Source organism: Topomyia yanbarensis, chromosome 2 (genome assembly GCF_030247195.1).
Source record: "Topomyia yanbarensis strain Yona2022 chromosome 2, ASM3024719v1, whole genome shotgun sequence".
NCBI lineage: Eukaryota > Metazoa > Arthropoda > Insecta > Diptera > Culicidae > Topomyia > Topomyia yanbarensis.
Genome location: NC_080671.1, coordinates 441023454 through 441046194, shown reverse-complemented (window position 1 = coordinate 441046194; position 22741 = coordinate 441023454). Strand labels below are relative to the sequence as shown.

The 22741-nt window shown below is 40.8% G+C and overlaps 1 protein-coding gene across 2 annotated transcripts in view; it reads right to left on the bottom strand.

Annotated features, from left to right (window-relative positions):
• Window positions 1-1726: 1726 nt before the first annotated feature.
• Window positions 1727-22741, bottom strand: part of LOC131685601 (E3 ubiquitin-protein ligase TRIP12) — an 86082-nt gene continuing 65067 nt past the window's right edge. For both annotated transcript variants that reach the window (XM_058969454.1, XM_058969453.1), the window contains exons 7-11: window positions 5006-5302; window positions 4268-4927; window positions 4011-4199; window positions 3749-3950; window positions 1727-3688 (exon numbers count right to left, since the gene is read on the bottom strand). In XM_058969454.1, the coding sequence (XP_058825437.1) occupies window positions 3225-3688; window positions 3749-3950; window positions 4011-4199; window positions 4268-4927; window positions 5006-5302 (1812 nt within the window). In that variant the 3' untranslated portion in view covers window positions 1727-3224. The remainder of the gene's footprint in view (window positions 3689-3748; window positions 3951-4010; window positions 4200-4267; window positions 4928-5005; window positions 5303-22741) is intronic.

The following is a 22741-nucleotide window of genomic DNA, read 5'->3' as shown; positions in this document are numbered from 1 at the left end:
ATGGGCGGGAAGTCCATCAGTAAGTGAGCCTCACTTTAGGGTTGAAGGAATCAGTCGATTATATCTGCTCTTGGAGCCGATCGAAATCGGAAAACGAGCCTCAGTATTGATTTTTTCCCACCCTTGGGCGTATAAGAGGACTGCCTCATGCCAAGACGGGAGGGTCGTAGCGTAGTATGTTGGAACTAAGCTATCGATGCCTCATGGCGTGGCAGAGGAGTGAAAGGGTGAGCATCCAAGTCAGTCTCACACTGCATGTTAAGGGTGAGCATAAAAGTCAGCCTCACAGGTTGGTAGAGGCTAGCATAAAAGTCAGCCTAGCAAGGAATGAAAAAGGTGAGCACACAAGTCAGCCTCGCATGGAACGTAAAAGGTGAGCACAAAAGTGAGCCTCATGTGGGAGTGTTTGAGAGTGAATCAAAGTGCGATTGAAAGAGCACCCAAGTAAGCCTCATACAGGATGTATGAACGCGTGAGTGAGAGTGAATGAGTACATTTAGTACAGCCATCCCCCCAGAAGTAATACCGAGAGGTAGTTCCTGGGAGGAATGATGGCGGAGCCCAATGGAGTTTAGTCGGTATTAATGGCTGGTCACCATTCGAGTCCGACACGCCCCCAGTGCACCCCGTGCGGTAGATTGGACCCTACCAATAGCACGCGTACTGGGCTAGGACATAAAGGTCTTCTCCATTGTAAAAAAAATACCAAGTACCTCACCCGCAAAGGAATTACTCAACCTAGAACAATGGAATCGCATCATTCAAAAAAAGAAAGCCAGGTCAGCTCCAGGAACAGACCAGCTTACTTATGAGATCCTGAGGAACCTGAACACAGGGACTAAGAAAAAAATTGTTCATGAAATTAATACATACTACACCGCTGGAAACTTGCCGGAACGATTCAAGGAGATTAAAATAAAACCAATTGCAAAGCCTGGTCGGGAAACAACAGTAGTATCATCATACAGACCGATAGCATGCCTGCCGACGGTTGTTAAATCAGCAAACACAGCAGTACTACATCGAATACAACAACACGAAAAGAACGAACAGCTCCAACCGGCATTGTCGTTCGGATTCAGACAAGGAAAATCCACAGAGGACAGTCTGGAGTTCGTTACAAATCACCTAATGGCAGCAAAAAGAAACAACATGATCAGCGTAGCAGTTTTCTTCGACTTTTCTAACGCCTTCAATGCTGTTGACATAGACATTCTTATTGTAACTTTGACCAGAATGAAATTTGCAGAGGACATCAGAGTATGGACCGAGAATTTCCTCAAAAATCGACAGCTAGTAATGCGGACAGAACAGGGATTGGTATCAACCATAATCTCGCGAGGGTTACCGCAGGGTGACGTATTATCGCCTACGCTTTTTAATATTTATACGACGGAGTTACACAAAACCGACCAGGACGAGGATAATGTGGTTACAGTACAATACGCGGACGATTTCGTTAAAATAATCAGCGGACAAAACCTAAAAGAAGTCAAAGACACAGCGCAGCACTTATCGGTGTAAATTCGGTCGGTGTACTGTCCTAAAAAAGGAGTGAGATTCGCGGTAGCTGTAATGGACTCGTCGGCAAAAAAAAACCTTATAAATTGTGTTACATGCAGACGTTGATGCTCTGTTCCGTTGACGGAAGCTGATGCACTCTGGGGGAAAGAGATGAATCATTTATATAGGAACTTTTCTTTCCATTACAAAAAAAGCAGCAAGCTTCAGATATTCAATTAATTCATACTGATTATTGTTATTATCATTATCGTTATCAATATTGTACTCGTAACACTTCTGACCACAATCACTACTAACACACTTATCATGCAAACCTGTTGCTCACACACAAGTTTTGAAACTATAAGATTTATGTGCCTCACATCTCAAAAAAAAAAGGTTATTATTTTTCTCCACACTCCTATCTTGCGAACGAAAGCACTCACGCACGCTAGTTGTAATGCCTACCAACCGTTTTTGTTTGTCGTTTGTTTTGTTACAATAAATGGTTATAAACCTTTGTTATTTACCATACATTTCTATTAAATATTGTTTTTTTTGTATTACTTTGCTTTGCTTGTTTTGTATTGGTTCGTGGTATGTCCAGAACGAATAATGTACAATCGAGTCGGGACCATAATAGTCATCGTCATCTGTCGACTGATTTTGCGACTGCGTTACCGAGTCCGAAAGCATGTCTGATAATTTTTGTAGTTCTTATAGGATGTCCCGTTATAAACTGGATTGTTTAATAACTCCACTATAATTTGTAAGAATGTCGAAAAAAAGGATCACCGCTGTCACATCACCAGATTAGTTATAGCTAGTTGATATTTTTTTTCCAAACAAACAAATATTGTAGCTAGAAGGTAAGCTAGAACGTACACTGAAAAGTTTGAGTTACGTCATTTGTTAAACTTGTCACTTGTTTCTGTTTGTATGTGATTATAGGTTACTTTTCCTTTCGCCGTCCTGCGTAGTATGTTTGATGTAGCTACTGGAGAGGGGAAATATGGGGCGTACCATAAGTATTTCTTTATTAGTTTTATACATTGCACTGTGGCGTTTCTTTGCTATCTCTCACTGTCGTGCGGCTAGACTTATTGCCACACTATCCCTTAGCGAAAAAAAATGAAATTAGAACTAAAAAAGAAAGTATTCATTACAGTTTAAAAATAAACAAACAAAAAATAAACAGCCTGATGATAATGATCGAGTCAAGGAAAAATGTCCTAATAAAGTTAAGAATTTCTGCTCTACCGGTGGGACATGGCGTTTTATTATCATTTTCCTCTTCATAAACATCACCCGCCAGGTTTATTTGCTCTAAATTTCACATTTGCAATAGTTATGCATAAACCGTGAACAACCGAAAGGTTTTCCATTGAAGGAATCCTTTTCAAAAATAAAGAACAGTCAGACTTCAAAAATAACATAACCTCTCTTTCCTATATATACACTTTCTCGTTCAGTATGAATTCACTTCACTAGTTTTATTTGGTTAAAACGAACGGTATTGCGCATTTCTGTTTGTGTAAGTGCTAACCTCGATGACCCTAACTCGAACCACCATATTCATTATTCAACTCATTCGAAAAACAAAACTAATGAAAGCGAAAAACACGCATTGCGACTAGCATTAAATCCATTCTGTCCATCGTTTTTTCCTCTTTCTCTTCTTCTGTGGTATCCGTGATTGTATACTCTACACACCGAAGCGTCTAGGATAGATGGAAACTCATGCTACCCTCGCTAGCCGCCACTTTCAACTTCTGCCTCATTGCCTCCCGACTAGAGTATTCCGGCAGTTTGAGATAGTTTACACAGGTCATAACCGACGGCAGATAGTCATCTGGGTTCTGATTACCGTCCATCTTTTTGCGTACGATAGTCAACGCTGGGGTAAGGGCTTTGAAGCCACCCGTCGGCAGCCGTGGACTACCAGTGACAAACTGTAGGAACAAGCGCTGCTCCTCTCTATTGTAGGTGCTAAGAATGTCGTAGAAGAACTGAATGGCTTGCGAGTCTTGCGTGAACCCGTGATCCGTCCGGCAGCATTCGACCAGCATACGGACATCCCAACGGTTGTGAGTTGCTGCGTTCAATCCGGAACCACAGAATACACTTTCCAGTTCCTCCGGGTAGAACATGCGTAGCCGATTAACCGGGAAGACCGAATCGAATCCTGTTGTTGAAAAGGATGGTTAATAATTTTCGACGAAAACACCAAATCACGTTTACGAACCTTCTCTCAGAGCTTCAAATTGCCGCGAAACGCCCTCCAGCAGGAACCAGTGCGATACCAACGAAATATACTGATGTAGATTGTGAATAGTGACAGGCATATCTCGACCACCACGACGCAGTTCAATGTTGGGATGGCCCGGTAAAACAAAGTCCAGGCCGAGGTCAGCAATCGGGCAACCGTCCAGGTCGAGGGCTTCAATCTGAATGTAAACGAAGGAGATTTATTATTATGTTCTGGTGATAGAAAGTCCCGTACTCACCTTTTCAGTCTTCTCCATGGCATCCAGGGTGGGATCACTTTGAACCTGGTCGCGCAGTTTCACAATCTCATTCAGACGTAGCAAAGTTCCCTGTACTTCAGGTGCAACCTGGCCGAGATCGGGTAGACCAAGTGAGTTCTCCTCTGCCAACAACCACCGGTAAAATGGTATCGAGTACGGTAAATCAAGCTGTTGAATATAGGAGAATTTTAGTATACCTGAGCTTAGAACGATTTAAAGTTAAGAATTTCACTTACCATTCTGCTATCCATCACAGCTTTAGCCATAAATTTGCCTAAAAATTTGAACTTGTACTTTAAGCGTGAGATCTGCGAAGTTTTCGCCGTTTTGCTAAGCGGAATCGGGAACAACCCGTGGGGTGCATTGACATAGGACAGGCTCGCACTGCTACCAGCGGATGTGGGCGATAGCAGTGACATGTGCTGATGGTTCGGTGGAGGTGGCGTCTGATTGTTCTCCAGCTCAGCTTGCTGGGGATTGTTGATCAACAGATTGTCCGATTGCTCAATCAGCATGTTCAATGAGTTGTCGTTGCTAATCACGAAACTGCTATCACTGACATTGTGATCACTATCCTGCTGATTGTGCGTTCCCGTCGGCGATAGCGACGATCGATTCGTAGTCGTAGTTGCGCTACTGTTAAACGTGGCAGTCGTAGTGTTGGTCGTGGTCGTATCATCGTCGATCTGATTCAGTGACGACTTGACAATATTATCCGCAATCGAGCTCGATTGCTGGTTGTTGTTCTTGTAGCTGTCACTGTCATTCCATAATCCTAGATCACAGCGTTGTAGCTCCGTTGAGACCAGAGCGTAAAACTCCAGCGTAGGACCAAGACCGGTACCGACTTCGTTCTCGTACTGAATTTCCAGTAGAGCCTTCGAATGGCCAAAGTCCTGTAAAAAACAAATATCACACCTTAGTGCTTCCGTGTGCTATCAACACCTGGATCGTTTGGCTGAACAAACACAAACCTGGAAGATCGATTCTGCCTGTTTGAGAATATCCTCACGCGATATGGCACGTTTGCGCCGATCTAAACGGGGCGTGACCCGCTCGCTGGTGTCTGCCGAATTCAGATCCGGTGTGGTATCGAGAAGACGCTGTAACGCCCGATCACGATCGAACGAGACTGCGTAGAATAGCAGATGGCGTGTTTCGAATGGGAACAGGAATGGACAGGCAGCTGCAATCTGCTGCAGCCACTGGGGCAGATTGCCAGTCATGATTACCAACGGGTCCTGCAGCTGGCGGCTAGCTTTGGCAGCAATCTGTGGGGAAGATTAGTAGTTGAGTTAGTTGAATGTAACTTAATTATTTATACAATTTACTTGGAATAGTATATTAATTGTTTGGAAGATAAAAAACATGTTTATAAAAATAATGTGCTTCTGAAATTAGTTATATGGGTGAATGACATTTAAGGTCAAAGACCCAAATAAACAAATTAGTTATGGAATTTGCGTTTCGACTTGATCTCATCAGAATCCGAAACTAACTTAGTGACAGAACTAAGCTATCGCCGGATTTAAGCTAGCTCAAAAACGAAAACACTATTTGTGTTTTTGAGCAAGTCCTGCGTAATGTCCCGCAAGAAAACGAGTTCTGATTAAGATTATGACAATAAATAAAGTCGTTACATTTCTTGCGGGACTACACGCAGCACTAGGGGTTTGCTTAGAAACAGTTCGATTCTGATGAGACGAAGTCGAAAGGCAAAAAAAACTTCATAACTAAATTAGTTATAGGCGTTGCGTCCTTAACGGAAAAATCTAGATTAAAACAAAATTAATATTTTTTTAATAAAACAACTGCAATAGAAATTTATTCCAATTTCTTTTTTTCCGTGAGCCCTACTGGAGCTGTAGAGCTAGCTTCTCGGAAGGCTTCCCCATAAGAATCACACAGACAGGCTAAAACACTGCTTAAGGCCAATTGCAGCGGGCCGTGCTTCCTAATGTGCTATTCATTGTACGTTTCAGATATGTGCGGGCGTAAGGTCTTCGCGATGACGTTTATTATCGCTAAGGGCTCGAGCATTTGTACGTTAACGTGTTCGATCGCGTGTGCGTTTGTATGTCGCGTGTGCTAACGTGTAGGTAACCTCGCGTGTATAAATTCGCATATTCGCGTGTGTTATGATGGTTAATAATGATAACTGCGCTAGTTATAAAGTGTGTTCTTTATTCTTCTCTCGTTCATACTACTGTTCCTCTCTCATTGTAGGTAGCCCTATTGTAAAGCAGGACGAATCATTATAGTTTACTGATTCTATGTGGTCATGACAATTCCCCTCTACCCTCGTAAAAATAAGTCATTTGCTGCGAGCAAATAAAATAAAAATAATTCATTTCATAATCGGCATATTGCTTAGGTTTCGCTGTTACTCGTCTTGGTCGTCCAACTTCTGTTGCTAGTTTGCCGTCACCGTGTCCAGAACAATGGAAGTCCGTTTCTGACGTGTTCGTATCGCCAACCTCCTTTTCGGTGTCTGCTATAACTTCTCCAAAATCCCCTGTTTCAATTGGCTTTAAGTGAGCCGAATTCCTTCTGTATGTTTGTCCTTCCGGCATTTGCACTGTTATTGAACTTCCTTCAACGTCTATCACCCTAGCCGGTGTTGGGTCAAAACAAGGTGTGAGTTTATGTCCCAGTGTCATATTTTTCGTGAGAACCATACTGCCAACCTTTAAGTTCGAATCTTTTGCTCCATGCTTACGATCATAGTAGTCCTTGCTGTATTGCTTTGCCATTTTGTCCCGATCGTGTATTTCGTCGTCGAGTAGTTTGTCTTAATCGAAGTGCGGGAAAACGTCTTTGAATCGCCTACCAAACATTAGTTCCGCTGGGGAGACTCCTGTGACCGAATGAGGTGTTGCTGAGTACATATAGATATTTTCTTGAAGATCTGTCACCCAGTTACTACCTTTCAGATGACTGATTCGCATTGTTTTGAAAAAGGTTTTGTTTTGTCGCTCCACCTCGCCGTTTGCTCTTGGCCAATAGGGTGTTGTTTTCCTCAGCTTCACGCCCTTGTCAACGAAGAAATCCTTGAACTCAGTACTACAGAAATAGGTGGCATTGTCGGTTGCCAAGATATCTGGTCGAGCCATTTTGGTGAATATTCTTTGGAACCAATTGATGAGTTCAGTTGATGTCACCTTGGTGAGAATCTCGACTACTTGGTAACGACTGTAGTAGTCTACCACTACCAAGACAGATTTACCACAAGGCAACGGCCCAAGAATATCTGCACAAAGATAGCTCCACGGTTTCGATGGAAGCTCTCGTACTCTAAGGGGTTCTGGAGTAGGACCCTGACCCACAGCTTGACATTCCAAACACGCTTTACAGAATTTTTCAACTTCCCAATCGACGCCTGGCCACTACAATGAGGCTCGAATTCGTCTTTTCATTTTTTCTACTCCTGGGTGACCACTGTGCCCCAATTCCAAAACTCGTGCTCTTAGTTTCACAGGAACCACGATTTTATTGACACGCAAGAGGATGTCGCGAATGCAACTAAGCTCATTTTTGAATACCCTATACTTTTGTGAGTTTGCGCTACAATCCCCAGAATAGAGCTTTTCTTACACTGGCAATTTCTTCGTCCGTTTCCGAGGCCTCAATGTCAGTGCTGTGAGGCGACCGGTTTCAACTATAGCACAAAGCGATTAATCAATTTCTTGATCAAACGTTTTGCTAGGAATGCTTCGGCATAGCCTTGACAAAGGATCCGCAATGTTAAGTATACCTGGCACATAGACAACTGAATATCGAAATGACTGTAATCTTAGCACCCAACGTTCTATTCTGGCACTAGGAATAGATCGTTCTCCAAATAATACTTCCAACGGTTGATGATCGGTGACTAGGGTAAACTTCAAACCTCTCAAGTACATAGCAAATTTATCCAGAATCCACACTATTGCCAGGGCCTCTCGTTCAAGCGGAAAATAACGCTGTTCCGAAGGACTCAAACTTTTGCTCGCGTAACAAATCGCACGTGGTATTTGCTTGTCTAGTTGCACCAGGACAGCTCCTAGCGCTACACTGCTGGCATCCATTATTACCAATGTGGGTTTATTTGGGTTGTAGTATCCCACATACTGAGGTTCTAACATCGTGGCCTTTACCTTATTAAACGCTTCTTTTCGCTCCGGTGACCATTGGAATTTGGATCCCTTCTTGATCATCTGACGCGGTGGATCGGTTAGTGCGGACAAGTTGGGAATAAACTTTCCGACATACGTGACAAGTCCAAGAAAAGAGCGCATCTCTGAAGTATTCTCTGGTTTCCGAAAAGATCTAATTGCACCTAGTTTGTCCTCCATGGGAAGAATTCCATCAGGAGACTATTTGTGCCCCATAAAGGTCACGTTCTGTTTTCGAATCTGACACTTTAATTCGTTCAATATAATTCCATGCTCATCGAACCTGCGACGTACTGCAGCTAGACGGCGATCGTGTTCTTCCACCGTTCTACCGTATACTAACACAACGTCAATGAAATTTCTTACTCCTTCCAGGCCTTTCAAGACACGCTCCAACTCCCGCTGAAAGATTTCCGAGGAGCAGTTCATCCCAAACATGAGCCTTTTGTATCAGTAAAAAGCTGAGAGTCACGAACGTTGTAATTTCCCGTGATTCTGGAGCTAGTTCAATTTGGTGGAATGCCTTACACAGATCAAGTTTCGAAAACACACGACATCCATTCAAGTGTGGCATGATGTCGTCAAATGTCGGCAAAGGGTGACGATCTGGAATGATTGCTTTGTTCGTCATTCGCATATCCACACAAATGCGAACTTCTTCACCTCCATTCTTAGGTCTTACCACGAGATGAGAAACCCACGAAACTTTCGAGGGGGCAATTTCGATAACATCTTGCTGTAATAATGTTTTCAACTCATTCTCTACTAGCGTTTGCAATGGGATTGGAATACGTCGACATGATTGTTGAACTGGTTGATTTTTTCGTTGATATTGATTTTAACCTGCAAGTCTTTGAATTTCCCTAGTGGCACAACAGGCTTCGATCGAACCTCCGAAATCTCAGTTTTGATTTCCAGAATACCAAGCTCCATGGCAGTCTTTCTTCCTAACAGGTTGCTTCCAGCTCCTTGGATTACATAAATCTCGTCGTGGATCGTTTTAGAATTTGCCGTGAAATCAGCTTTAAACATCCCTTTTACATTAAGCTTCTATTTTTCGCTGGACATTTCAGATTACTAGCAAAATGTCCCTCTTTGCCGCATCCAAAACAAACACCGTTACTGCTTGTGCCTTCTTTAACACGGTTAACATCCGACTGATTGCGTCGAATGCTCTCGCGATTTTTGCTTAATGTTTCAAGTAGTCGTGCTTCGTCAATAATTTCATTTAATGTTAGCAGTTTCTTTTTCAGCGTTGATTCACGAAGGCTTTCTAGCGCACAATTATCAAATATTTGCTCCGTTATACGTAGATCTGTGCACTCTCCGTAATCGCACGTTCTGCCTTGCTCCCGCAGACGAGAAACAAATTCATCGAACGTTTCGGTTTCATGTTGCCGAATTTGACGGAACAAATCCGTATCAACTTTTGAATAGGGCTAATAAGATTTGTAAACAAACTTTTATTTTGCTGATATCTCTTATTTTGTTATAATTTCAACACAGAATTTGAAATCGATTCTACCAAGGGTAAATGTGTTGATTCAAGTGTATTTTTCAAGAAATTCAACTGGGCAGCAGAGTAATGAGCGAAAGAAGTTTGTTTACAAAAATCTCATTAGCCCTTTTGAAGAATTAATATTGAAATAACGCTCGTATGGAATGGAAGTTAATGGGGTAAAATGTGCATCTAGCAGCCCCACAGCATAATTGTAGGCATTCGTTCCTGGTGCAAGTTCAGCATCATGTCCAGAGAGGCTATAGTAAATATCTTGTACATCAGGACCGGCGAAATGAAGCAGATAAACCTTTTTCCGAGTTGGAAGAACGACATTGTTTACCTCCATAAATTGTCTAATCCACGATGACGTCATCAGTTTTAACTTTGACAGTAGCTGCGGGTGGAACTGTGTTCGATGTTTTTCTTCTTCTTGTGTTGTGTTTATTTTTGTTTGAAAATTGACAATCACTGCTTTTGTTTACCAAACTGTATTTGGATAGTTGTTGTGATTTTTATTTAAAATGACTCACGACTGTGTAGTAGGTAACTGTAAGTCGACTGAAAAGACGTTGGAAGTTCGTTTGTGTTAATTCCTGCTGTAGGTAAAGCAGCGGAACTGTGATACACATCGATTGGGTACTCTCACATAAGTTGTTTAGATTCTGAGAGCAGCGATGTCCCTGAAAACATGAAAATATACAATCTTCCTGTAGAAGATTGTAGCGATAGAAAAAAGCGGATTTCATGATAATGCAATACAGTAGGATTCCGTTTTTGGCAATTTTATTTTTTTCAGGTGCCAAAACCGGAATCGTGCCAAAAATGGAACATTTTTTTAAACTTTAGATGTTCAATTCACGATTTCAAAAATGATTCAAGGATTTTTAATCATATGTTAAATGGAATGAGATGAAACAAAAAATAAGCAAATTCAATTTTATTCATGTTTTTATCAAATTCAGACGTCGTACGGTGGGGCACGTGCTACTTTCGACGCTCAAAACCTCTAGCGCCTTGGGTATATATCCTGGAGGATTAGTGTCTTTAGAAAAGTATCTTAGATGGAACTGATAATTATTTTGACAACGTTGGTTTTGGTCTAGATAAGTAGGAACTGATCTAGATCAGTTCTATCTTTTGACAGGCGTGTTCTATCAAAAAACTTTCTTCGGCAAAGTTGTTTGTTTGATATTTTTAACACATGTACTGAAGACATTTATACTTTATAACTTATATAGATGGCGCTACATGACGTTAAAAAATACTTGAGAAAATGAATTTAACCATTTTTTTTATGAAAAATATATCTAGAAATAAATGTTTTATTCCTAAATCTTCGAAAATATACAATAATTAAAAAAAAGCTTCAAAGTGTGATAAATGTTATCATAACATTCGCTCCTGGGATTGTTATCTTTTCTTTCGTGAAGATTAATGAACAATTTTGTTAAAAAACATTGCTCTTTTAACAAAAAACATAAATTTTGTTCTCTATAACTAACCAATCGTCGATATTCCGGTCGGAATTAATAGATTGAAAATCAAATTGCAATGTTTGAAGATAGTTAGGTTTAAAGAAAACCTGTATAAATCACTTGCAACTATCCAAACAAAAGGGATTGAAACATCAGTGCTACTGTGAAAATGTGCTCCAATAAAATTTCCAAAAATCTCTAGAACAATGCATTTGCGAGAAATTAACACATCAAAAGATAATATAAGCAACCCTATTTTTCAAGAGCCACCCTACCTTAAATCTTTAAATAAAAATCATAACAGATTAACCATTATAGATAGCCTTGTTTATTTAGCAAACTTGCTTCAATTGATTTGTGTTATTATATTGTAGGGCATTTCGCAGGTAAAATTCACACATCTAAACAGTCGATACTTTGAACACCTCAACCACTAGGACCACCCCAATTCCATTCATTTGAAAAAAATCGCCAAAAAAACTAACAAATGTTCCAAAGCTAAACCAAACTATTTGGGGGCCATCAGTTTTGTATTTTCAAATACGGCCTTGGGACGCACCATGGTCAGCTTTCGATATGTACTGAAAATTTAGTGCCAAGTTTTGTATTGACGTCGTAATAATCCAAAGAGAAAGAGGCTCGCAATGTTATTAAGGTTCTATTGAAAATTTTCTCCAGAACTAGTCTTATTATGCAGTGTAGCGCATTCCTCTGTACTTGACTCTTAAAGTGCTCTGGGTCTTACTATAAAAATTGATTCCTTCAGACACTAGTTATACTGTTACCAGTTATATTATACATAAATAATACATTTCTATACTTTTCTATACTTATTGTGATCATTAAACACAACACGTATAGTTAACCCTTAAATGCATAAAACTGTTTCAAAACAACATTACGAAAAATATTTCAAAATTATCACAGTAATAAATTGAAACCTAGGGGCAGATCACTTGTGATGCATTTTTAAAAATCAGCTAAATTAAATGCATTTCTTTCCATCAAAATATAAATTCGGAATGTATTTTGCGTTGCGTGTAAGACGTAAAAACCCTACAAAAAATTAGCTCTACATTCAACAAAACGTCGAACAAAGTGAATCAGCGTAAGACGTTTGTTAAACAAACTTTTCTGCGAGGGAGTGCAAAGTTGATGCAAAAATGGAAATTAAATGCATTTTTCTAATTTGATACATATTTGTTATACATTTCTAGAGTGATCTGCCCCTAGATTGAAACTATGAGACAATTTTAACAAAATTTAAAAAAAATGATTTGCCCCTTTGAGGAAAAAAGTATAATGTGATTTCAATTGATATAAAAAAATATTTATTGCGCAGTTTTAAGAGATTTATTATGTACAACAAGAATGTTGCCAAAAACGGAACCCATTTGTTGCCAAAATCGGAGTGTACCAAAATGGGAGCATGCCAAAAACGGAACGTGCGAAAAACGGAATCTTACTGTACATGCCAGCTCTAAGAGCAGTACACATTAGGTTTGTTCCAGTACACGGAAGTCACTCCGGAGTAAACAGGAGCAACAAATTCTTGCTCCCTTTTACTCCGGTTTGCTACCAGAAGAAGAAAAAAGAGAAGATGAGAGTACAGGAACGACTTTCTCCGGAGTACTTCCAGTTTCTCCTGGTACTGGAACAAACCTATTATTATTCTGATAGGGGCTTTTTCGAAGATCTGAAAAAATCATCGAACTAGAAAAACGGTACATCGTGATGCATGAAAATCGCAACTCTCCACCAAATTATCAAAAAATTAGTTCAGACAGATTCCCGATGCAATCAACTGCATCCGGGCGCTTTTCGTCTTCATGTAAATAGTTGTACCTTAGAGTGACAGAAAAAAATGACCCCCATCGGCCCACCCCTGAGTCGATTCCTAGTCCCACCAGGAGTGTCTGCTCCAAATTTGAGCCAAATCGAACAAGTCTAGCTACCGGACCAACGTGCTTGAAGTTTGTATGGGATTTTTCGACAATTTACATGGAGAAAACCCTCTTGCTCACATTTTCGCCACTAGGTGGCACTGTATACATCAGATTATCACCAAAAGTGAAACTTAAGAAGATAATTTTATTATCTACAACTTTGTTGAAGACTGCAAAGCGATGCGACTCCAATAGGTAAAGTTATTAAACTTTTAACGAAGTGATGTCTGAGTCAGTTTTGCATGGGGCCTAGCAGTGCATGGTGTTGTGTCAGTACTAGGTTCTAACAAACTAAACATTTTTATGGAATAATGGTTAGATTTAGCTGAATAGTATGTTCGGAAGAATTGTAGTACATAATACGAGTTATGTTTTGGTTAGAAAAATGTAGTTCCACATCTGACCGCATAGATGGCGCCAACACTAACTTTTCAACGAAGAGAGATAGAAATTAGGTGTCTTCTACAAAGTTGTAGAACAAGAATATTGCAGTAATTCTTACAAACATCTCAATATTCTATCTCTCTCCGTTGAAAAGTTAGTGTTGGCGCCATCTATGCGCTCACAGATTGAACTAAAATTTTCTAACCAAAACATAACTCGTATTATGTACTGCAATTGTTCCGAACATACTATTCAGCTAAATCTAACCATCAATCCACAAAAATGTTTAGTTTGTTAGAACCTAGTACTGATACACTATCATGCACTGCTAGGCCCCATGCAAAACTGACTCAGACATCACTTCGTTAAAAGTTTAATAACTTTTCCTATTGGAGTCGGATCGCTTTGCAGTCTTCAACAAAGTTGTAGATAATAAAATTATCTTCTTAAGTTTCACTTTTGGTGATAATCTGATGTATACAGTGCCACATAGCGGCGAAATTATGAGCAAGAGGGTTTTCTCCATGTAAATTGTCGAAAAATCCCATACAAACTTCAAGCACGTTGGTCCGGTAGCTAGACTTGTCCGATTTGCTTCAAATTTGGAGCAAATACTCCTGGTGGGACTAGGAATCGACTCAGGGGTGGGCCGATTGAGTTTTCAAAAATTCATTATTTTTCTGGGCAGTCTATTGTACCTGTATGGAAATTTCTAGTATATCCTTACAGTGGAAATATGAAAAGTAACTGATTTAGTGCCGATTTCTTCACCCACACTGAACTTTTAAAAATAATGCGTGGGTAAAGAAAGCGGACCTTAGTTTATTTAGTCACTATTTTTGAGTAATTATTCTCTGGAAAGAATCTGAGTATGTTTAACAAGATTTGTTTTCATTTCAGGTGAAACACCAAATGTAGAGAATTCAAAAACGGATCATTCCGAGTCCATTCCGATGAAAATCGCGAGTGTCGATTATTAAAACAACGATATCGTTTGCAATTGGCACGGTTGCAACAACGTGTTGACTTTCTAGAAACGATACTACGATAATTAAAACGACTGTTTATTGGCTGAAAAATGACTGGCATTAGCAAATATTCAACGTATTTACAATTTTGTAGAAAGTAGCCAAACCTTACTGTGTAATGACAAAGAATGAAGTCTTCCGGCCCTATTCTGCGCTGCGTGTGACGTGAGACGACTAATCTCACCTCACTCTACGTGACTTTTCTCACCCGATTCTGAAGAGTCCTTTCGGGTGACGTGAGACGCCCATTTAACCGCAATGGGGAATCTCACCTCACCCGACTCGACTCTCAGAATAGGGTGAGAAAAGTCACGTAAAGTGAGGTGAGGTTAGTCGTCTCACGTTACACGCCGCGCAGAATAGGACCCTTCGTAATGATATTGCAAAATCTTCTAAGTAACGTTTCATTTGATGAATATTACTCATTGTGTGCTACAACAATTTCGAAGCATTTTTACCGAACAGTATTCGCAATGTGCGAGTGCTTAAAGTATGCAATCAAAATCGTATCAAAAGATACAATCGAGAAGCATACGCCGCGATCGGTCAAATAACAGTATGGAGATAGAAAGATATTTATTATTGGCAGTTTCGAGATTAGTACAGAGAGACGATCGAATCCTGAAGCTAAAAATCATCAAAGCGCTTACAAACTTATGCAAACTACAAAATTTCTAATCGGCCCGGCGGCAAATGGAACGCTTGTGTTCATCTGTTGCTTGTACGGGACGATGCTCTGATCAGTTCATCATCAAAAAAGTCCGAATTTCTCGATATTCTCGAATGCTAGTTCTTGCTGACAAAGGATTTGATATCCCCAATATAATCACATGTAAAGAAACTACTTCCTTAGTAAAGGGACTGAATTAAATTCGTTAAATATTGATAGAGGTAAACGAATCACGTCGCTTAGAGTCCACGTGAATAATTAATGTTCTGAAATTCAAATTTACTTCTCTTAAAGGAACAATTCAAGTCGACTCTTGGAGATGGAATTAATGCCGCTGATTTGATTGTATGTTTGGCTTGTATTTTAGGTTTTTTTTTCCTTGAACATTACCATCGCAATAAAGCGTCGAAGACTTCTAATGGGATTTTTGATTAATGTGCAACGGTGTAGTGGAGTGCACTGTGCAAAAATGGTGCAAAACCAGTGCACTCCATTACACCAGTGTCAATCAATCGAAAATGCCATAAGTGTAGCAAGTACGTTTCGATAACAACCCAGTGAAGTTTAGCCTGAATCCTACCGGTTTCTAACTCGCACTCCGGTTCCAGTGTCCCTGGTGCCGGAATACTATTTAGAACCAGGTTCATTTTTCGGTATAAATTACTGGGAAATACTATGAAGCTCCAGATCAAACCATTCGGAATTTGATTCGAAATCCTAAATGGATTCATTATGGCATCCAGCTCATCCAGAATCCTTGACTTACTGGACACAACTTTCTGGAGACACTATCTTCCAAAATGTTCAGTCTCGCATCAAGTCAAACCATTTTAACCCGTAAGGTTTAGATTGTTGCAATGTAGCTGAAAACCATACAGGACCCATTCAGGATTCCGATCATCGGGTGCCATTGAACTTTGAACCCATTGAACGATAAGTGACATTTATAACTAAATTTTTTGCAAATCCGTCTGTCCGTCGACTGTGCATGCAAATTTGCCAAGGAGCAGATTATGGCATTCAAATGGGAGCAAGGAACACCATGGCAGTGTGAGGTCGGGACATTTTCTCGTTCATCCGCATTGAACAAAGAATTTTCGAATGTTTTCTATAACTATAGAACTAGCAAGTGAAACTATTTTATTGGTTAAACTTACTTTTCCCACAATTACCCTATTTTCCTCTACTATCATGTCTTCGACTGTATGTACAAACCAGTTTATTTTTTATTGTAGCGATCCAAACTACGTTTTTTTATTATATTGCCAAAATACGACAAAAGTTCATTAAAAAGTCAACAACAAGTCAGTCGTCACGGATGTTGATAGCTCGCATAGTCGAAATACAATATAGTATGGATCAATGTTTCTAATAACTTTTGTTTTATTGATGTACCATGATGTATCAATCGATAAATAAACTTCTGGTTAGCTATTGTTAGATATTACACATCGGAGGACAAAGATGTACCAAGAACCGTAATATTAATTTCACCCACAAATAACAAAATGCTCTAAATAAAAACTCTAACCAAAGTTACTCTTCGTTGACTTGATATTCAGTGCAAACTAGCAGATTGTCGCATTTAATAAGATTTCAAAATTTTATAAAGTTACGAAAAATTACTACAAATCGTATAACCAAATGTAAAAAATCGAACAAAACGTTGGTCGCAGTGTAAAATGTTCCCAACAAGCAAAAACAACAGCTGTCATTCCACCCGCAGCAAACGTCAAAACGGCCGGGGAGTTGAAATCATGGATTGGACTATAGCTCCAAAGATCTCTTCCATTTGGTCCAACGAGTACCGATTGACTGACGAAATTTCACTGATGTCGAATGCTTTGATGTTACCGCTCTCCATCTTTTTTCCCACTTGTTTATAATATTCCGAAAGATTAAACTGCTTTGCGCACTTTTAAAACCATTTAAAATCGACTCTTTTTGGTTTCCAACTCAATCTGGTCGATGCTTTCAAACTGGCAACTCTGTTTCCGGCAGCCGCCTCGCTGCTCCACTAGGAGAAAATTATTATTCCGTTTTCCTGTAAATTCTGGTATTCTGCAGCATTTACTCGACTATCCATCCATCAAGCGTATCAACATTCATTAAATCATCCGAAAATGGACCATCCTCGTCGCCAAATTGTTATGATGGTTAATAATAATAACTGCGCTAGTTACAAAGTGTGTTTTTTATTCTTCTCTCGTTCATACTACTGTTCCTCTCTCATTGTAGGTAGCGCTATTGTAAGGCAGGATGAATGATTATAGTTTACTGATTCTATGTTGTCATGACAGCGTGTATTCTGGAATGATCGCGCGCGGGCCGTTAATCTGATACTTAATTTTTGGGGCACGGTTCAGATATTCGAAGTGGATTCTGCCATATCACTATAGTTCTCGGTCGCCATGGTGTTGTCTAGTGGATATGAGCGTTATTTTTTTATTGGTCCAACTGAATGTATGGACCTAAATTGCTAGGAGGATTTCCGGAAGTGACCGATTCATGATCGCGCGAACACGGGCGTTTGTGTGTTCGCGTTAGAGACCGCGTTTGTAACTTCGTAAGCACTAAAATGTTCATCTTACCGAGGTGTTATAAAGTTTGCGCGATCGGGGGCTTAGGTGTGCGTAAAAGATCGCGAAGGGCTCAAGCATTGGTATGTTAACGTGTTTGTCCCGTGTATGTGACTTCACGTGTATAAATACGATATTATAACCATGTGTCCATTCGCACATAAGCGTATGTTTTTGGAGGATTGCGCGGACTGTGAATCTGATACTTAATTTTCAGTGTACGGTTCGGATAGAAGAGTGCGTTCTCCCATATTACTAGAGTTCCCGGTCATGTTGCCGTCCTCCATCAAAGAAATGCTGAATGCCCTCAGTTGCAAGAGATGGCAAGTTGGCTTTTCACTCGTTGTCAACGGGAATACTATGACTGACACGCAGGAAATTGCTGACGAACTCGGTAGACTTTTCTGCACTGTCCGTCGCACGGACAAACTGCTGGATTCGATGAGGTCCGGTTCCCCTTTACTGCGACACGCTCCACCAGCCGGGAAGTTTTACTGGAATGTCTCAACCGTAACTGGGACGGCCATTCTGTTCCATCATCTTGGAAAGTGGTCTTTATAATTCCTATCCGCAAGGGAGGGGAGGATCCCAAACTCTGTGCAACTTCCACCCCATAATCCTACTTCCGTGCCTCGGGAAGATTATGGAACGGATGGTTAATAAACGCCTTATGCCCTTCTTGGGGGAGAACCACCACCTAGACCAGCGCCAGTTTGCCTTCCGCAAAGGAGCTGGACAGTCGATCCGATGTTTCCGAGGATATCTGGGGAGGACATCGGACAACGACTGCGCCCTATTACAGTCCACACAAAACATATTTCGGGAGTACACTGGTACGGAACATCCTCAACTGACACGTCTCTATAGAACCTGGGACCGCCCCTAGTACGAAAGTCGACCGTGCACGAACACCAGCTAATCTAGGTCATTTGGTGGTGGACCCTCCCCAGAGGTAACCCGAGCTAAGTTCTACTAGCTAATGAAAGATCGGCTCACAAACCACGCCCAATTCTTCACAGGGAGTCCAGGGGATAAATACAGGCCTCGCCTTCAGTTCCGTTTTCTCAGCAGAAGCCGCAGTGATTAGCCTTGTGCTGGCCAACAAAACAGATGACATCTCGATCTTACTCACTGTCGGTAATCAACGTCCTGGAAACTGGTACATCCCGCCACCTGTACATACAGGCTATCGAGACGCAACTGCGATGCGTTGGCTGCAATTTATTGGGTTCCTGGTGATTGTGGGATCAGCGGAAATGAAGAAACCGTTGCATTGGCAGCGCGTGGGAGACTTGCCGTGGAACTGTTTACCAAATTGGTACCCTCTTCGGGTATAATCACTGAATTTCGAAGTAAAACAAGAGAACATTTCACCACCCATGGAGGAACCAATACGGTTACCCCCAGCAGGTTAAAGGGGAGGTGGCTTGCTGGATTAACTGCCCAGAAGATTCGAGCCGAGAACCCTTTCCCGATTGCAAGCTGGTCACACAAAGGTCACCCACGAACAAACTATCACCAGGAATACAGGACATCCTAGCAAGCGATTCAGTGAGCGAAGAAACCCTAATCTCCATTTTAAGAGATGCAAAGCTCCTCGAACGCGTATTTAGAACACGAACACCGAACGCACTAAACATATCTTGTAGGCGAACTAATTTGTGCAATCCCATGGGCCCTCCGCACCACTCGACCGGTGATCACTCGGAGTAAACAAACATCATAGCTGCACGCCATCCAAACCGTGGGCTCTTTGTCTCACCCTTAGTAGGTGCAACGGAGCTTTCCTGCTACCCATTAAGGCTCAAGTTACCTTTTTTGAGCATGTGTTAGAATTGAACGCTTGGTAGTATGCGTAAGAAAAATCGTGTTCAGCTTTGCCACCGGATTATACATTTAAACCTTTTCAAAACTCTAAAAGAAGAATATCAGTCGATTTATTAGATTATAACGACTCAAATCATGCAAAATAGCTACTAGAAAAACCATCGGCTTGCCTGAATGGTGCTTTTGAAAAAGTGTGTGGTTGATCCTCTCCTCCGTGTACCTGTCGGATTAGCTTTGGGAGCCATTTTTACCGGGTTATGATGACTAGCCCAGCCCACCACAGCCGCTCAATTTTTCCTGTGGGAACGATGGGTGGCTCCCTAAGTAACAGTTGCAGTAACTGTTCTACACATTCCGTCTTCCATCTGCACCCCATTTCCATCTGCACGGGAAAACGAAGAAACGTCTCTGAACTTCTCTGCTGGTCTCATCAACCAGCTCGATATAATTCGATATACTCGGTGGTAAGCGTAAGGTTTTCTTCCTTCGAACCTACTGTTGTGTTCATGAAAGGGCTTAGCTAAGGCTAAACCTCGTCGGCAGTTTTCTTATATACTGTATCCAGTAAAGATGAAATGTAAACAAATACTAATAAGGTCATCTCGAATAAATACCGCTCAGCTGGACTCGAGCGGCATAAGTTTATTGAACCTTCAAACAGTGCGTTCTGTTTAAAGCCGAAATTCCCTCAACAGTTCAGTGACCCGTTTGTCCGGTAAAAGAATATAAAAAGTGACGACGAGGATAAAAGTTTCGGTACGCGTGTGATAAGTGAAGTGATTGCCGGTTGGATTTTGTGGTGCAAAGGCACACGGCAGCAAAAAAATCACGCTTAGTGAAACGGCAAAGATCGTTTATAATACAGCGGGTGGTTAAGCCACAAAAATTGTGCAAAAAGTTACGGTGATAGTGATAGAGCGACAAAGGTCGTCAGTGATTTTGCTAAAGCCACAAAAAGGTGAAAAAATAGAGCGCTAAGGTGCTGGTAGTGTCACCAAGGCTAATCATAATTAACCGTTTGTGAGGAGAACAAAGGTCCCACAGTTGCACAAAAAGCAAAGGCTTGGTGATGCGGAAAAAAGAGCAATAGTGAATACAAATTTTTTTTATCTTTCGTTAGGCCGCAAAGGTGGTGTTGCGCGATTTTGTCGCATCCTCTCTGAACAGTAGAGAGCCAGCATCGGTAGTCTGCAGCATCGGAGCGAGAGGGATTCTACGAGAAGTTCGTCGGTACTCCGCAGCATAGCTCACGTACATCGTTGTGTGGGGCGTGTAGGAAGATTTCGTTCGCTCGTTTGGTAGTATACATCGACGGCGGTAAGCGACTTTTATTTACTTTCTACATTCATTAGAGTGACCGTATTTTTTTGATAGCGCGGATAAATTTTGAAATGGCATCAAATATTGTCGGTTCGATTGAGCCCTACGTACCAGGTGCTTCTTTTGCCAATTATGTAGAGCGCTTGGGGTTTGTTTTTGCATATAATAAAGTGCCGGAAAATTCCCAGAAAGCTTTGTTTATAACGCTTAGCGGACCAGCAGTGTTTGAGGAACTCAAACTGTTGTATCCGGCTAAAGATTTATCCACTTTGCAATACTCGGAAATCATTAAAAAGTTGAAGGAACGGTTTGATAAGAAGGAGTCGGATTTGATACAACGGTTCAAGTTTTATAATCGCGTCCAAGGGGCGGATGAGTCAGCGGAAAATTTTGTCTTAGCTATAAAGCTACAGGCAGAATATTGCGAGTTCGGGGAATTTAAAGACACGGCAATTAGGGACAAGCTTTTAATGGGAGTTTTTGATAAAGATTTACAGCAGAAGATGTTAGGCGAGGAAAATCTTACTTTAGCATCGGCGGAGCGCATGTTGGTAAATTGGGAGTTGGCAGGATCGAGAGCTAGAATGTTAGGTGGAAAAGCTGAGCAGGTGGCTTCAGTAAAAACGAGATTGGGAAGACGAGATGAAATGCGTGGAAGAAATAGAAGCAGGAGTAGAAGTAGAAGCAGGTCAGGTTTCGTGTTGAGGAATAGAAGTATGAGTGGTAACAGAGATAGGAATAACAGCAAATCAAAACCGGGAAGATACGACAATAACAAACGAAGCATGGTTTGTTATTATTGCGGGAAACCAGGCCATGTTTTGAAAAAATGCTTTAGGTACATCAACAGCCAACGGAAGCCAACTGTAAAATTTGCGGATGAGCAGTATCCAAGTTCCAGCTCCGGTACTAATTTAGAGCACTTGTTCAACAGATTGAAGCCAGCCTTAGACGATTCTTCGGATGATTCAGGTGAATTTACTTGTATGATGGTTTCCAGCAAAACAAAATTAAATGATCCGTGTTTAGTTGACGTATTAATTCAGGGTCGTCCGATCAAAATGGAGGTGGATTGTGGATCATCAATCACTCTAGTAGGGAAACGGTTATACAATAATTTTTTTGATTTTCCGATAGAAAAATGCGGAAAGAAATTGGTTGTTGTTAATGGGGCTGAGCTATCAATTTTAGGAAAAGGTACGGTGGATGTTGTTCTAAATGGTATTTACAAACGTGTAGAGTTGATTGTTTTAGACAGCAAAAATGACTTTTTACCTTTGTTAGGGCGTAGCTGGTTGGATGTTTTTTATGTTGGTTGGAGAAAAGCTTTCGCAAATCCTTCTATGGTCAACAATATGGTTATTAGCAATGCAAATGATAAAACGATTTTAGGAATCAAGGAGCGATTTTCGAAGGTTTTTCATAAAGATTTTTCTTCTCCAATTGTTGGGTATGAGGCTGATTTGGTGTTGAAAGAAGATTCTCCAGTGTTTAGAAGGGCTTACGACGTTCCGTATAGATTACAGGAAAAAGTTATAGAGCATTTGGAGATGCTAGAAAGAGAAAAAGTTATAACACCAATCAAGACTAGTGAGTGGGCCTCCCCTGTAGTTGTAGTAATGAAGAAGAATCAGGAGATTAGGATGGTTATTGATTGTAAAGTTTCCATAAACAAGTTGATTATTCCCAATACGTATCCCCTTCCTGTTGCGCAGGACCTGTTCGCTAAATTATCTGGTTGTAAGGTATTCTGTTCGCTGGATCTAGAAGGTGCTTATACACAGTTAGCTTTGTCTAAAAAATCTAGGAAATTTATGGTAATTAAT